Source organism: Colletotrichum graminicola, assembly GCF_000149035.1.
Source record: "Colletotrichum graminicola M1.001 genomic scaffold supercont1.21, whole genome shotgun sequence".
In the NCBI taxonomy this organism is placed as follows: domain Eukaryota; kingdom Fungi; phylum Ascomycota; class Sordariomycetes; order Glomerellales; family Glomerellaceae; genus Colletotrichum; species Colletotrichum graminicola.
Genome location: NW_007361025.1, coordinates 315,086 through 331,219, shown reverse-complemented (window position 1 = coordinate 331,219; position 16,134 = coordinate 315,086). Strand labels below are relative to the sequence as shown.

The window sequence follows — 16,134 nt, the reverse complement described above, 5'->3', positions numbered from 1 at the left end:
CCCCTCGTGCCAACCCCGTCCCCGCCGCCCCAGTGGTCGAATCAGGGCCGCGCTGTTTGAATTCACGAATCGGCTCCCCCTTGTATCGACTTCGGCTGTATTTACCGCACCGGTTGCTCCTGAACCAAGCCCCCGTTGCCAGCGTTCGACAGCTGCTTGTCTCGCACCGCCCATCTCTCTAACTCGCTTGCATCGCATTTCATCAGTGGCCTGAAGGAAAGACCTCGAGACGCTAACTAACGAATTTCCCCTTATCCAGAGCCCCTCCAGTCGACCTGTCCTTTAAACGACCAGTCTCCCTGCCACCGTTTTCCCTCCGTCATCTCGTACGAGGAACCCGGTCTCGCACCATCTCGGCTTCTCACCCAGCCACAGTCACTCTTTTGCCCGACCCTGTTCGCCTTTTTCTCAACACCACGCTCCTTCTAATACTAATATTCTAATCCTTTTTTTTTTCGGTCTCGCCCAATTACACTCTTTCTCTGCGTCACCGATCTCGATTTTCTTTTTTTTTTCCTCCGTCTTTCCGTCTCCGACCACCAAAAAAAGCTTCCTGGAGAACTTAATCGTCACTCTTTACCCTTACGGAACTTCCACTCGGTTATCCAACAAACCAACACCCCTTCGCATCCTCGGTTCGACTCGTTCTCACACCACATCTCACAATGGCGTACTACCAACAACAACAGCAGCAGCACTCGGATCCGTCCTACTTCACAGAGGGCCACGACGAACCCCAACGGCCACGGATGGGTTCTCGGGACGCCGCCAAGATGATTGCGAGGCAACGGCAGGAGATTATCGCCAGCGAGCTTTCCCGGATAGCCGGCGATGAGTACCTGGAGGATATCATGAAGCACATGAGGCACATGGAGGTGAGCAAGAACGGAAGGAGCGACTGCCTGCCTCGCTGGTCGTTGATGCTGACAATCAAATCACATGCAGGACGAGACAATGCCTGATGCCAACCTCATTGACATGCAACGAGAGATTCAATGGTACATGAGACCCTACCTCATCGACTTCCTGATCGAGGCCCATGCCGCCTTCGCCCTCCTGCCCGAGACTCTCTTCCTCACCGTCAACCTCCTCGACCGGTACTGCTCGAAGCGCGTCGTCTACAAGCAACACTACCAGCTCGTCGGTTGCGCCGCCCTGCTCATCGCTGCCAAGTATGGAGACAAGAAGGACCGCGTGCCCCAGATCCACGAGCTTAACAACATGTGCTGCGGCCTGTACGACGCCGGCATGTTCACCCAGATGGAGATGCACGTCCTCAACACGCTTGAGTGGACCATCGGCCATCCCACCGTCGACTTCTTCACCCAGCTCATCGTCGCCGAGGAGCACGACAAGGTCGAGGTTGAGCACATGGCCTCGTACATCTGCGAGATCGCCCTGTACCACCGCGACTTTGTCTCCACCAAGCCGTCCATCATGGCCCGTTCCTCCCTGGCCCTGGCGAGAGCGATCCTGGGCGAGCCCGAGATCAACGACGGAGAGTGGGACCACGTCGAGAACGTTACCCTCCTGACCCTGTCCCAGCACCTGCACAGCCCCTCCGTCGCCCTTGCGAGGAAGTACGCCTCTCAGCACCTCTCGGGCGTCGCCAAGAAGCTCGCGTCCTTCATGGCCCACCAGGCCAGCATTGCCCGCGCGCAGTCGGGGGGGCCTCCGAGTCCGCCTTCTGAATCAGCCGCAAAACACGCAAACATCTACAGCACCCCCCACAAGGGCCACGCCGTCCAGGGAATAGTGGAAGGATACATGACCCCTCCCATCACCCCGGACGGCGCCGCCTATGGCACCGTTTCCAAGGACGCCTATCCGCTGCCCCCGAGATGTCCCGTCACCCCCACCCCTCAACCAAACACGGCGACGTTTGTGCAGCAACAAGTGCAGCAACAGTACGCCCCGTTTGTACACCAACACACGACAGGCCAACAACACCTGGCCTAACTAGGACCACCCGAGTCGATACCAGGGTCGGCCCGCCTGCGGAGTAACCGCAGCGGTACGGACAATCGACGCCTTTCACTCAATACCCCAGTGGGCAAGGCAGTTGAGCAACCCCCAGGAAGCGGAAGAGAAAAGAGGAAAAAAAAGAAGATTGTTTGCCGCATGCATACAGAATGGTTTTTTTTTTCTTATCAACACGTCCACGGCATTGAGCGATTTGATTTTTAATGCAACACAGTCTATTTTTCACTCAGCAGAAGTGTCCCAAAAAAAGGAATACGGATCATACCCAAAAACCCCCCTTACCCCAAATGGTCGTTTTTTTTCTTCTTTTCTTTTTCGAACAGCATCCAGCGGCTTTTACTTTTTTTTTTTTAACCAGCAACACCCCCCATCGAAAGAGTTTTACGTTCGCGAGAAGGTCGCCCCAGGAAGGGTGTGAATTTGGAAACATCGCGGTCGATCTTTGTGGCATCGGAAGACGGATCCTGGAGACGAGATATCGACACCTCGACCCGACTTGACGATTGCGACTGCACCCGACTACCAGCGTGGGTCAGATTGTAGGGTCTCGAGACGAGACCTGACCGGATGGGAAACCTCGAGGAGCAACAAAGAAAGCGGAATAGGTTCTTCGTTTGACGGAATGGGCCAGGCTCGGACGAATTTCAATCATACGAAAAAGAGAGAGGGTCCTCTGGTCGGTCCAAGGAAGGGATATACATGTGGCCTCTGCGCACACAAGAAGACCCCCAGACTGTTCGGTCTTTCTTTGTTTCCAGCACCTCGAGGTTGTTCCCTATCCGGGATTTGGTGGACGGACCAGATCTCTCCCCCCTTCTTCCTAGTGTCGTTGGAAGGCCGGATATCCCCTAATGGGCCCAACAATGGACAAGGGTGAAGGGTGTCAAGGGTTGGTGATGGTTTGGGCCAAAGTGTTATTTTTGGAGAGACGGCTGGATTTCTTTTTTGCTCTCTCGTACTCAATCATTGGCCGGAAGGAAACTTCTGGATGGGCACAGAGATGTGTAAAAGGGGATGGCCTGTGGTTCAGGTCGTCTGATACCCCCCAGCCGGGGTGAGAGAGCCAGCGAGACTTTTCGTACACCCGCATTTGTGCTCCCTCTTTGTGTAAGGTAGTACAAAGGCACAAGAAGAGAAAAAACTCTCTGCACTTTTCAACATTCTGACAAACCTTGCCCCTCGTATGGTGATGAATATGCGTGATGTGTCCCCCCTATGTGTGTGTCTAGGGTGATTGATGTCGCGTGAATGGTGAATTGCTTTTAGTGAGGTCTGAGATGATTATGTTTGCACCCACACAGCAAACACGAGACGCAAAGCCATCTCCCCTTTCCCTTGCCTGGCCTCCCTCTCCCCCCCTGGAAAGGCAGTTGTTGCTAATCAAAGATGATGCATTAGCGAGCAACACGTGACGGGACGGAACAGCAGCAAGCAGCAGCCACAGTAATGCGATAAGGGGGGATTGGCAGTTCATTGGAGGAGGAAGTTGTATTTTACTTACTCCCTGTGTATTCTTGTCATCATCATCGTCATCACCTATCACTTTTCTCCGTTCCTTTTGTATACATATATCTGATGTGAAATTCTGGAGTTCAATGCAACTTCCGCGAAGGCGGTTTTTTCCCCCCCACCGTTGGATACAGTTGATCTGAGCTTGAGACAGAGTGACCCCGATGTGGGGGGGTCGTAGTAGTAAAGGTGATGTCGTGTGTGTGGGGTGGCATCATGGATGGGGGCTAGTCCGCTTTCGGGTCCGGATGGAACGGTACGGGGGTACATTGAGATTTGGGGCAGATATAGAATGACCGGGGGGGGGGAGGTTGGGAAAGTGTAGACATTTCTCTCTCTCTGCCCTCTCCGTCCTGTGCTGTAACGGTCTTCTCTCTGATGTAACGGCTCTGGGCGAGTTGGGCTCAAGAAGGAATTCGGGTCCTGGAGCCAGGTGGGAGGGTTTTCCGGTAGACCCACCACTACAGAGAAAGCTCACCGCATGTCGCCCGATGCCGTTCACGGGCTGGGAAAGGGGGGGCTGCGGGAGGTTGAGAGCATGAAAGGGGGGGGGATGGGGGGCTGATTGTGCCGTGGATTGGGTATACGAATGGGCCTGCTTCATCAAAGGCTCAGACCTATTTTTTTTTTTTTTCCTTATTCAAGATGAGCGGTTCGGCGATCCGGGTTATGCTTGATGCTTCTCTCTTCGACCATTGGTCCCTCCTCGACTTGGGGCGGGGGGCAGATCGTGCATTGACGACTGTCATGCGGCTGGTTCGGCTCCCCCCCCCCCCTCCCCCGTCCGGTACTCTGGCCGGGCGTGGAGAAGGGAAGGCAAGTGTCGGTGTCGAGGAAGGGGGAGTGTCCTTATTTGTCGATTTGTCGAGCATTGAAAGGTTTACTGGGACTCGTGTGTTCCTAGTGTGTAGATGATGATTACTGCAAAGGCGGCTCATTAAAGGCTTCCCGCTATGCATCTGCCGCCGGGTATGTGCGGTCCAGGGGTTCACCCTGCTCCGGAGGCTGGCAGGCATGGACCGTGTGTGTGTGTGTGTTGGCGTTGGCGTTCGCCCTGGCCCGAACGGTGACGGGGATGGACGCTGCGGTTTGTTGTTATCGTCGACGGCGCGGGAGATGGGACGAGGTGGACGCGTACGGGTTGTGTTGATCGTTCGCCTGATCTTATTAGGTCCGGAGTCATGCTATAGCCCGTATATGGCGTGTGTGCCGCGAAGAGGCGAGGGGGATGCGTGTACATGTTCTGGAAGTATCGAACGCATTGATGGAAAGAGGTCTCGTTATTGGTTGTTGGGCGGATGAAGATGCAAAGTATTGGTCGACGTGTCGAGAGGACGCGGTGGCGGATAAAAGGGGGGGGGGGGGGGGGTTGGTTAACGTCGTTGGCAAAGCGGTTTGTGAGAAGTCTATACTGCGGAGATGGTGGTTCGGGATGGCCATGTACGGATGTGCGTATATGATCAAGGCTGGACAGGCAAGTTCAGCCGCAAAGAGTTGCCGGCTGGTTGACGCTGAACGGTACTTGTCGCGAAAAGCCCAGTCGGAGTCGAGTTGTCGGCCGTCTTGGGTCTCTCTCTTCCAGCCTCGTCGGCTGCCACGTACACGATTGTAATAAACCCGGGACGGCCGATCACGGTTGTGCCGGAAAATGGGTCTATAGGCTGATGGGCTTCGACAGGCTGTAGTTATCCGTGATGGGCAGCATGGAAGCCGATTCGATGGACTGTCTGCCGACAGGCCAAACCCTGAATCAATTCGAACTGGAAATTGCTGCGCAGAGAGCGATCCGTTGACGTCAGTTGTCTGTTCAATGCCTCTGGCCTCGTCTGCCTACTCCTCCCGGTGTCTCCTACGCCTCGGCGTCGCCAATGTGTGCCTCAGTCTCCAGGGATCGCCGTCTCCAACGCCTTCATCTACCGTTGCTTCCCAGTTGCCTATCACGGATACTTGCAATACAGCTCTAATAGAGTTGCAACACGGAACCATCTCCGGGTTTGAGGAAAGTCTAGGGCTCACTGGGGAGCCCACGGCATCATTAAACGTCAGACCTGCTTCAATGTGGTCTTGCTAGCCGCTATAGACAAAGGGGTTGATCCAGAGTGGTCCTTATTGTCTAGATCCACTGAGAACCGATTCAAAAGGATACTAGAGATTACATCGTGACCCTCGACACTATTCGCCATCTCTAGCGTCGAAGCTTTCTCGGTTGCTAATGTCAAGGCCTATAACGGAATCCTGGCGGAGGTGTCGGCGTCGTGGCAGCGGGAGCCACCCGGACGAAACGGTATCTAGTCCGAAGTCTCCCAGACGGTGCTTTAGGGAGACCAGTTGGGAGAGACGTGGCAGATTCGAATGGTATTCGCAATTGTCCTCTTGATGCCCCACCGTTACCTCATACGATGACTGCCTCGGACAGCTACATGTGAGCAACATCTGAACGGCTTCTTGGTGGCCTGCAGATGAAGCAGCTTTGGGAGCAGTGCTGTATGTGCCAGCTATACCGTTGACGCTTGATCCGTCGCCGAGAAGCATCTGAACAACCTCTTGGTGGCCATTCGACGAGGCTGCACAAAGAGCGCTACCCTCTATTATTCTATATTATGCATTTCTGCTCCTGTGTTGGGAAACATTTGAACGACCCCTGTTGCCGTTTGCTGAAGCAGCTTGAAGAGCAGTACTACCAAGCTTAGCACTAACATTTGCTCCTGCGTTGAGGAGCAACTGAACAATCTCTCGGTGGCCCCCTATTGAAGCGGCTTGGAGAGCAGTGTTGCATTCGCCACCTATGGCGTCAACGTTTGCTCCTGCATCGAGGAGCAATTGAACAATCTCTCGGTGACCCCCTATTGAAGCGGCTTGCAAGGCAGTGCAGTACCTCACGTCGCTCGTGGCATTGACGTTTGGCCGGTCTGACAGCAGGATTCTTACGGTTGCCGTGAGCCCCATGAGACACGCGTAGTACAACCCAGGCGCGATGGCGGATCTCGGATCAAAGTCTCGCCGACTACTATGACATAGCTGAAGCCATACCCGTCGTCGTTTTCCGCTTTGCAGGAAGCTCGCGATTGCTGCTGCCGTGCCGTTTGAGCTTTCGGCCAACCTAGCATGGTTCATCCAGTTGTTTGCCGCATATGTCGCCAGAGGAAACAGCCTTCTCATTTCGGCCACCTCCATCTCTTCTACGCTTGCGAGATAGAACAGGCATGTCTCTGTAATGCTGATTCTGGGTTCGGCCCCCCGGAACCCTTCGACGTAGTGATGTAACAGGTATTGCTGGACTGTGAAATGAGCCAGTTGTACCAAGTAGTCTCCCCAAGCAGCGTCCGGAGTCTCTGTTAGAACAACCATGCTTGGGCAAAATCTGGTAATGTCCATAGGGTCAGGCATTCGGTCTCCTGGATCGAAGGATCGTCTCCCGTCGACGCGAATAGCCATCAAATCTACGCACTCTCGAAGAGTCAGAGGCCGCTCGGAGTAAACGAGAAATTGCAGTAGTCGAACTGTCTTCTTCCGCCGTCTCTGCGGGATGCTCTGGAGAATACGGGCGTAGGTCGCATTCAAATCTGACGGTAGAGATTCCATGGCGGCTTCGAGCTGTCCCCGGTCAGGACATGTCTCCAGCCTGTCTAGCTGGCATGCCGCCCACCTGAACCTGGAATTGGTTTTAGAATCATGATGTCACATCGCTTGCTGCTCGGAACCATGCTGTCGAAACTTACATCCCTTGTGCTTTGACTTCTAATTCCTTCTGAATATGTTGCAGTATATACGGCGTTGATGCCCACTTGCTGAACTCTTTGCTTGTTGTGAGTCTGTTACTGATGTAGGACTGTATATCCATGCGTGTAGACTTGACATCAAGTGGGACACAACTCTCGCCAATCCAACTGCGAAAGTCGCGCATAAATTCTTTTTCTGGCCGACCCGTAGCAATAAGCTGGACATGGGGATGACTGGGGCTGGAAATGACGCTTTGGATCCACCTGAGTAAGTCGGATCTCTTGGTACACTCGTCTAGAGCATCGAGCACGATGCAAAGTCTACCTTTAGCCTGCATCATCGCCTGAAGGCATTGGAAAAGGGCCTGCGCCGCCGGTTGTCTTCGACCATCGGCATGAGACGCCATTAGACTATCGAGCTCCTTTCTTGATTCGATGCGCTTGGTGTAGAACTGGAAGGCGAGTGACCGGTACATGTCTTCCGGCTTCTGTTTGCTTGCGTCGCTAAAGTCGAAGAAAAATTGGAGCGTAACCAGGTCATCCATCAGAGCCAAACGATCAAGGACAGTGGTGACGAGGACGGTTTTGCCGCTGCCAGGTATCCCATGGAGCCACAGGTGCTTACGAGATCCATGCACCCATTCTCTAAACGCAGCACTCTCAAGAAACCATAACCCGGTTCCATCGTGTCGGCTTTCTCTTGCGATGTTGTAATTACTGGATGTGTCAGGGGGCGAAAGCCACTGTCTGAGTTTCTGGATGTGGCTGTTGGAACTCATAGTATCCATTTGAGTTTCGATTTCGAGTAAAGTTGACTTGATGGAAGACAATGATCCATTCACTTATCATCGTTAAAGATAGTTATGCCAAAGTAAAGACGTTAGATACGTACTATGTTCTAGGGTTTCTTTCATCTTCTTTTCGGCTTGAAGATTACTAGGATGGATTAGGCGAAGTAGATCCTTTGCATACGCTGCAGCTGCCATGGCTGCAAAACCCTGCCACTTCTTGTTCGTATGGGAGTCAGAATAGTCACATATACCCCGCACAACAAGACAGGGGAAGTGGTTCATCAGCCCAGCGGCTTCCGTCTCAAAGCATAAGACGCCCCGTTCCCTCGAAAGCCTGTCCCGTGTCCGGGCATCTTTCATCGGCTGGTTTGCAGAAGCAATCGTTCCGTAATGTATGGCGGGGTTGTGTTCGTCTTTGCCCCGCTCGCGTCGAGAGACCATGTTGGAGACGATGGCAGAACACTCTTGGGAGCAAGCTGCGGATGAGTCCGGGTGTACAAAGTCGGACTTGTAGAGTTGGTCTGTGATCGCAGATGGGCGAGAGTGTGTCTTTCGTAGTTGCTCCCATCGACCCAAGGCCCTTTCCACCTTGACATTGAGTCCAGGGCCCTCCATCATGTGGTCCGTCTCAAGTCTGGCGACTGCGTTCAACAATACTGGCGGTGGCTGGTTTAAAAAACCGGTTTCCACAAACCCTCGGTTTTGCTTTAATTTTCCGTAGTCATATTGTATGACGCCGCCATTTCCAGACCTGCAACTGCCGACAACAACATCACCCAGGCGAATATCGTGTTTTTGGCTGGGAGCGCCACCAGCGACACCGACCATCAAGCCGATACGGACGTTCGGGAAGCTGTGGACCATGTGTCTGGCCACTACAGCGGCTGCTGCTAGTCTACACTCCGTGTTAGGCATGACGGCGATTACAACGTTGTGCTTGCCCATTGCACCGAGAGCATAAGTGTTGTTATCATTATGCGCGATCGCTCCGGGTTCGGGATGTTGTTCGTCGAGAAAAGCACGGGCAGCAGCAAAATCCGTGGGGATGGCACAGATCCAGCCGATGGTGTAATTACGAGGATCAGACATGTTTGCGACGCAAGAGTGGGATCGTAGAGATGTTACCGTGGTAACTGTGTAGCTTGAAGTCTTGTAAAAGATGCAAAGTGCGCAGATCCGGCTGCCACGTCCAACATATATACTCAGGGATAACACCGGCGTTAAATGAAACAACAACGCCCAACATGTATACTCAGGGACAGCACCGGCGTCAAACAAAACAACAACGTCCAACATATATGCGGCGCTTGACAGAAGTGAGTGGCGAGAACATCCCGTTTGACTGAAGGGCTGCATGCAGGTCGCATAAGCGCCGAGTATCGTAAGGACCCCTGTCTGGCGGGATGGGTTCACTCCATCGGTAAGCGATACCCTGTTTAGGTGTCGTACCCCGACATATGCATTGTTGCCTGTATGCAGCACGTCTCGGTGGATTGAAAACCGTTGGTATCAAACCAGCTTGGCTGCGATGTTGATTCGACGATGCCCGGCAGCGTGAATTGGGCCGATAAGACCGGTAGCTCGCTTGTTTCTAAAGCGGCCTTGTTTCTTCCTCTCCGTGGAGAGCTGCCGGTGATTGCCGGTAATGTCTTGCGGTCAAAGCCCATCAAGAAGAGATCTGATGATCGGTAGCAACATCGCACCAGTGACCTGTTCCAGACCAACTCTTACGCCGGAGTCTTAGGTACCTGTCTCTGATACCAGGATACAAATCAGAGCTTGACTTCGTTCCTGATAGATGGAGACTTTCAATTATAGAATCCTTGCAAGCAACTGATGTTAGGGCCGCCGCTGCTCTGTTCTGTTCTTGCAAGCTTATCCGCAACCTTTTGCTTCGCTGGGAGAGTGACTGACTGTGTTACCCTTCATACCAGAGCAACTGGCTCATGTCTGTCACTGTTAGGCTTGCTCCATGCTGATTCCGTTGCGCACTACTCTTCTAGGGGTGAACTTCTGGTATGTGACAAGCACGTACGCTGATGCTAGCGATGCGGACACCGTGAGATGTTAGGGTTGTAAGTCAAGAAACTAAGGAAACACGGACGAGATCCCCATCTTTGATAACTCAAGTCGTCTATGATCCAACGGTCTTGTAACCTTAATCGTCACTTCCTCCTCGTTAGCAAGACCCCGGACAACTGGGAACCTGCTTGCATCATCTCCACGATTGTCACCGGCTTCATGAGAGCAGAACAAGGGCGCAAAGGAAGGTTTTTGGCGACTGAGCATATCGACTACAATGGAGGTAATAGTGACATTGTTGCCGGCAGAAACAAAACAAAGTTAGGTGGGCGGGGTGATGACGTCGACCAATCACTACTTGGCCCCGGGTGGGGCCGCGAGGTTTCGGTACACCGGCGGCCAGTGAAACTCGCCCCACACGGCGGAGGATTTCCCCACATATGTTTGGCGGAAAAGGGAAAGGGCGAACCTGGTTTGCCGCTGCCCTATTTTTCCTGCCGGGCCGCAAGTCCACTCACCGACCTGTCAACGTAGACCGACCTTTACCTACCTGACCTTGCCTCGAGCTACCTCAACGTCTCCTCACACAACAGTTATTCTCTACATAATACCTGCTTGTGCAATACCGCAACCATGTCAGCGGACGACCAGCAGTTCCTGGACGTCGTAGGCGCCTCCTCCTATCCGTTTGCAGCTTGTGATCACGAGGGCTCTTACTGACACTACCACCTTCCATAGCTGTCCTCGCTGCCCAACCAGATCCGCCGGTACTCAGACGACATCGCGAACCTCGTCAACCCGCACGTAGATAAGGCAGCGCAAGCGCTGCGGGAGACCCTTGCGTCCACAGAATGGCTGCCCGACTCGGTGCGGCCAAAGCCTCCAGTCCGCCATGTCCCCATCGAGGTGATAGCCATGGGCCGCTTCGAGAGGGTCCACGGCTGGGTGAAGGAGAACAAGATCCTGACCGGTGTCATCGTCGCCGTCGTTGGAGTCGTCGCCTACCGATCCTACCGGAGCAGCAGGTTTTGCAAGAAGACTCGCCGCGCGAAACGGGCTAGGAACGGCGGACGCCTCGAGGTTGTCGTTATTGCTGGATCGCCCGCTCTGCCTTTGACGAGGTCACTGTCTCTGGACTTTGAAAGGAGGGGATTTATCGTTTACATCGTCTGTAACGCCCAAGAAGACGAGAGCATGGTGCACAGTTTGGCCAGACCGGATATCCTGCCTCTGAACATTGACACTACGGACGTGAGTTGTACAGATACCCTACTGAGGGTATCGCCTCTTACTGACATATCATCACGCAGCCCCCCAGAGCTGGCGCGGCCATCGACAGTTTCGCCCAGTACCTCCAGTCACCCCACGCCCCGGCACCTCGTACAAGACCAAACCATCTGCAGCTGAAATCCGTCATTCTCATCCCCTCGCTCAACTACCAGACGTCACCCATCGCTACCATCCCGCCTTCCAGCTTTGCAGACCTCTTCAACACCCACCTTCTCCACCCCATCCTTACCATTCAGGCATTCCTGCCGCTCTTGACCACCCGTTTGAGCCCGCCCGGAGAAAAGTGGACACCGCCAAAGGTGCTCGTCTTCACGCCGTCCATCATCTCCTCCATCAACCCCCCCTTCCACGCTCCCGAGGCTACCGTCTCGTCCGCCCTGTCGGCCTTCACCGAAGTCTTGACGGCAGAATTGCGACCTCTGGGCATCCCAGTGACCCACATGCAGCTGGGTACGTTTGACTTCACCGGCTTCCAGCCTGCGAAAAACAGCCACCCTTCGCAAAGAGGCCTCCTCGAAGGCGGTCCCGGCATTGATGCCGACGCCACCGAGACTCTCATGTGGCCCGAAAACGCCCGTCACGCCTACGGACGCAACTTTGTCATGCAGAGCACTTCGGCCATCTCGGCTGGCCGCATCCGTGGTCTAAAGGGAAGCTCCCTTCGTCATCTTCACAGCGCTGTCTTTGACGTCATTGACGGCTCCATCACCAGTGGCACCGTCCGTGTCGGCCTCGGCGCCAGCGTGTACGGTTTCGTTGGCCGATGGGTGCCGCGCGGTCTAGTCTCATGGATGATGGGCATTCGTCGCGTTGACGAGTTGTCGGCATGGCAGACCAGTTCCTACGACGGCTCGCTCGACGGCAGTGAGAGCGGGGATGGCCAGGACTTCATTGCGGTGCCAGACGAGAAGCTGGACAGAAACGTGTGGAAGTCATCTTAGAAGGCGGCACCCCAAGCCAAGGACCTCGGAGGTAATCTCCCCTGCCGTCTGACAACGACGGCATTTATCAACGAAGAGTCCGATGAGACTCCCCCCACGACGCGGGAGTGTCTACAACACACGGACGGAGACAGTGGCAACGGAGGCGGCCGGGTTTCGAACGATTTGTAGGATGATGAGCCATCCGGTCGTGCCGACTACACCGAGGGCAAGATGTACCTCGGAGGGGAAGACGCCACTCTGGTCAGTTTGTAAACGGCATGATTAGTGCCGCGAAAAGTACATGATTGATGACTCCACTCGAAAGGAAAGGGGCCCGCGACCCGTTAGAATAGCATGATTATGATAGTAATGCAGTGCCATGTCGCGGTTGCGTCAAACAGGTTGCACTGCATATGAACATGCCTCCTGAGTATTCCGCGATATTTCTCCGTCTAGCTTCATCTTTTTTTTCTCGAGCAATTGGCCTAAGGAGTAATTTATGGTCCGTCGGTCTGAAACCTCGGCCAACACCGCGGTAACTGTGTACGCTCTCGACTTACAGCAATCGTGTGTTCCCGGATCTCGCTCTAGCTTTCATGAAAACCTGTGGCTTTGTGGCTCATCAAAGGTGCATCTCCTGCCGCTGCTGCTTGAACTGCCCGAACTGCTGTTGCTCGAATGATCCCATCCTCTTCAGACTGTTGCGGTAAAACGGGAAGAAAGCCCCCTCCCCCCGACGTCCACGTGAGCCCCGAGCAAGAAAACGGAGAGGGCGGCTCGCCCCCCCCCCCCCCCCTTTAAACCAAAAACACCCCCACCACCAGACTACAACCGAAGCAGCATTGGGAACCCGTCACGATACCCGCTCAAACCCACTCATTTGGAAGAGTACCCAACATAGCTGACTTTCGCCCATTACTAAAGTCATGATCAAGTGCGGGGGAGGGAACAAGTCATTCAAGTCTATTCATCTTAAGCGAACTCGATTCTGAGTGCCTTGATGGCTGGAGGAGGGAGGGGAAGATAACCCTTCTTCAGATCACCGGTTCCCGTCGGCGCTCTCGTCCCTCTTCCCAAACCTCGCCCCGAAGCCTCCGAGATCCCTCCGGAAGAACTTGCCAAAGTTCTTCAGGTTCTCGTTCATGGTCGCCTTCTCCGCGCCCGCGATGCCGCCGGGCCCCGCCCCCTGCCCCAGGTCCCTGGCCGCGCTGAGCAGCTTCTCGCCCAGCGACGTCGCGTCGAACTTGCTCGGCAGCCCGGGCATGGCGCTGCTGGCGCTCGTGAGGGCGGTGCTGGGGTTGATGGCGCCCAGGCTGGAGCTGCCGAGCCCCGTCGTTGCCATGAGCGGCGTCAGCAGCGGGGACTGGTGCACGAGCTTGTCGCTCATGCTGCCCTCGCGGTGGATGCCAAAGAGCTCGACCAGGTGGCCTTGGTCGCCCTTGCGGACGCCCTTGAGGTCGAGGATCTTTCTGAAGTTGGTGTCGGAGCGGTCGCCGATATGGATGAGGTAAGCTTGCACGAGACCCTCGGGTGGCGAGGGGCGGACTTGCAGCGTCTTTAGGAGAGGGTCTATACGGTTCATTGTCTGGTTCACCCTCCTGACATAACCTGCCGGTGCTGTATGCGTCGTCGTGGACGACTTGTTGTGGTACGATAAGAGGTTCTCGAACGCTTTTGTCAACACATACTTATCGAGCAGCATCTGAGAATGGTCAGCGGTTGCCAAATGCGATCCGACGGACGGAGGCCTACCTGTTCAGCGCCAACCTCGGACACGGGACGGCACTGGACGATGTTGCTGATGTATGCGTTGACAAGATGGTCCACGAGGTTGTCGCAGAATGCTCTGGCATATTGCTGCTTCACGACGAGGCCTAGTATCTCCTCGGTCCTGCTGTTCACCGAGGACAGCAGCTCGCCGACGTAAGAGCTCTGGTCGCCCACGCTCTCCATTGTGCTCCAGCCCGTGTTCCGCATTTCGCGCCACGAGCCTTCGCACGCAATCTCGACGTTGCGCACTAGAGTCAAAACAGCGGCGCTAGCCACACCGAGGAATGCATCGGCTTGGGATGACAGATCGATCTTGCCGGCGAGCTCGTTGTCGATGCGCTTCTTGACGTTCTCTTCCAACTGTGTGGTGTTTGTCGACCAGAAGTCGGCCGTGTTCAGGACCAAGATGACATCCTGTATTGGCGGCCCTTGAGGCCCTGCCCTTTGAAGAATATGTAGGAGAACTTGCTGCGCGTACTCGTCCAGATACTTCATCAGGATCTTGGAAAGGTCCAGTAACCGGTCGCTGGTGGACAGCTTTGCGCATTGTGACAGGGTGACTTTGTAGAAGTGGAAGAGCTCAATGGCAGATGAAATGACGGCCTGCGACGAGAATTCCTCGTCTTCCGGAAGCAAGGGCTGATTGCGGTATTTTGGTATCATGCTGGCGAGCTGCTTGTCTTGTGACTCGACCCACAGGCTCAAGTAAGGCTCGAACGCGGTGGATATGGAGCCGTGGAAGTTCGATGCCCTGTCGTCGGATGAGCTCAAAGTGTCGATGCTAGCCCGGGGCTCGTTGGCAAAACGCCTCTCGAGACCGTGCTCAAAGTCCAAGGTTTCCTGCAAGCAGCTCAGCAGGAGATTGACGTCAATCTTTTGCCCATCGGTCCTCCGCATGCTCCTCTCGAGGATGCCCTTGAAGTCGTCCCTGGTGCCATCACAGAAAGCCATCGCCAGCAGCTCATTGGCGCGCCAATGGGGCGGGAAAATGGCGGCGTGTTCGTCTTCGTGGGTCTTGAGCATGCGCTTGAACCACGCATACCTGCGGCCGATGTTGTCCAGGTTCCCAGCCTCGTCGTTGCCCCTGAAGACCGAACGGTATTCGCGGAGCTCGGTGTTCACGTACCAGTTCATCAACCGTGTCCGTGCCATATCACCGAGGGCATCCATGACGAGACAGGCCTCGACGAGGATGCCTCTGCGCTGGGCGACCTCTCCCTTGGCGAAAGCGATCTCGAAGTCCTCGCAGACCTGCTCCAACAATTCTCGCTGCAGCTCCGAAACCCCCCTGCTCAGAGTGGCAATCTGGTCGATGCTTCTGTAGCTGTTGAAGTGCTTCATGAGCTGCAGCACAGCTTGTAGTAGACTTGCACAGTCCCTGTATTGCCTCGTCCTGGCCAGGCCTCTCAGCTGCTCGTATGCCGTCGTCAGCATTTGTAGTCGTTTGAGCGCCGTCATGCTCAGCGTCAAGTTTCGCTTGGTGCCATCGAGTCGCTTGATATCGGCCGTCATCGAGGTGATGTTCTGCTCGGTCTGGATCGCCCGAGATCGGACCGTCTCGATCTTGCGGAAGAGCTGGGCTAGTTCGGCTTGGGCGGACTGCATGCGCTCGAGGCTCGAGTCGGGCCCGTAGGCCTGGGCGACCTCGAGTTCGGATATCTCGACGGAGAGGTCATTTTTGTGTTTTTGAAGAGTATCGGAGACACGGCTAACCGAGTTGACGGTCGACGGGTGCGGAAAGAGTTGATTGAGGTGGTCGATGGGATCGTAGTCGGCTGCCTCAAGTCAGATATGAGCTGCGCGGGGCGGGACAGGGTAATGTACCAGCATCGAGGGAAGCTTTCCCGCCAATCGATGTCCCGTTCATAGTGACCACGTTAAGCTGGAAGGGCAAGTCGTCGTAGTGCAGTGTTTTGCTGGTCATCGGACGGTTTGCTGCATGTGTCAGATTCCCGAAACTGGACTGCGTGTCTGAGCTCCGAGCTCCGTGTCGATATGTCGTCACGTGTCAAGATGCGAAGCAGGGGATTCTGCGACGGGATCTGCCGGACCAGTCGGGCTACGTCCCGAACCACATCTTATCATGTTCTGGAAGCAAGTCCCATTCAATCTATTTTTTTTTCTTCT

At 54.8% G+C, this 16,134-nt stretch overlaps 4 protein-coding genes across 4 annotated transcripts; 2 read left to right on the top strand and 2 right to left on the bottom strand.

Annotated features, from left to right (window-relative positions):
• Positions 1-665: 665 nt before the first annotated feature.
• On the top strand, positions 666-1,959 carry GLRG_05964 (cyclin domain-containing protein; the record flags this gene model as incomplete). Its single annotated transcript, XM_008096649.1, has 2 exons — positions 666-875; positions 946-1,959. 2 exons carry the CDS (start codon positions 666-668, stop codon positions 1,957-1,959), a joined length of 1,224 nt encoding a protein of 407 aa, XP_008094840.1.
• Positions 1,960-5,664: 3,705 nt separating this feature from the next.
• Positions 5,665-9,091, bottom strand: GLRG_05963 (uncharacterized protein; the record flags this gene model as incomplete). Its single annotated transcript, XM_008096648.1, has 4 exons — positions 5,665-6,075; positions 6,190-7,144; positions 7,212-8,052; positions 8,104-9,091. 4 exons carry the CDS (start codon positions 9,089-9,091, stop codon positions 5,665-5,667), a joined length of 3,195 nt encoding a protein of 1,064 aa, XP_008094839.1.
• A 1,566-nt stretch (positions 9,092-10,657) lies between these two features.
• GLRG_05962 (uncharacterized protein) lies at positions 10,658-12,255 on the top strand (the record flags this gene model as incomplete). Its single annotated transcript, XM_008096647.1, has 3 exons — positions 10,658-10,690; positions 10,763-11,275; positions 11,335-12,255. 3 exons carry the CDS (start codon positions 10,658-10,660, stop codon positions 12,253-12,255), a joined length of 1,467 nt encoding a protein of 488 aa, XP_008094838.1.
• A 1,021-nt stretch (positions 12,256-13,276) lies between these two features.
• GLRG_05961 (uncharacterized protein) lies at positions 13,277-15,931 on the bottom strand (the record flags this gene model as incomplete). The annotated part of the gene is made up of 3 exons (XM_008096646.1): positions 13,277-13,939; positions 13,990-15,782; positions 15,832-15,931. The coding sequence occupies 3 exons, from the start codon at positions 15,929-15,931 to the stop codon at positions 13,277-13,279; spliced, it is 2,556 nt and encodes an 851-aa protein (XP_008094837.1).
• Positions 15,932-16,134: the final 203 nt, after the last annotated feature.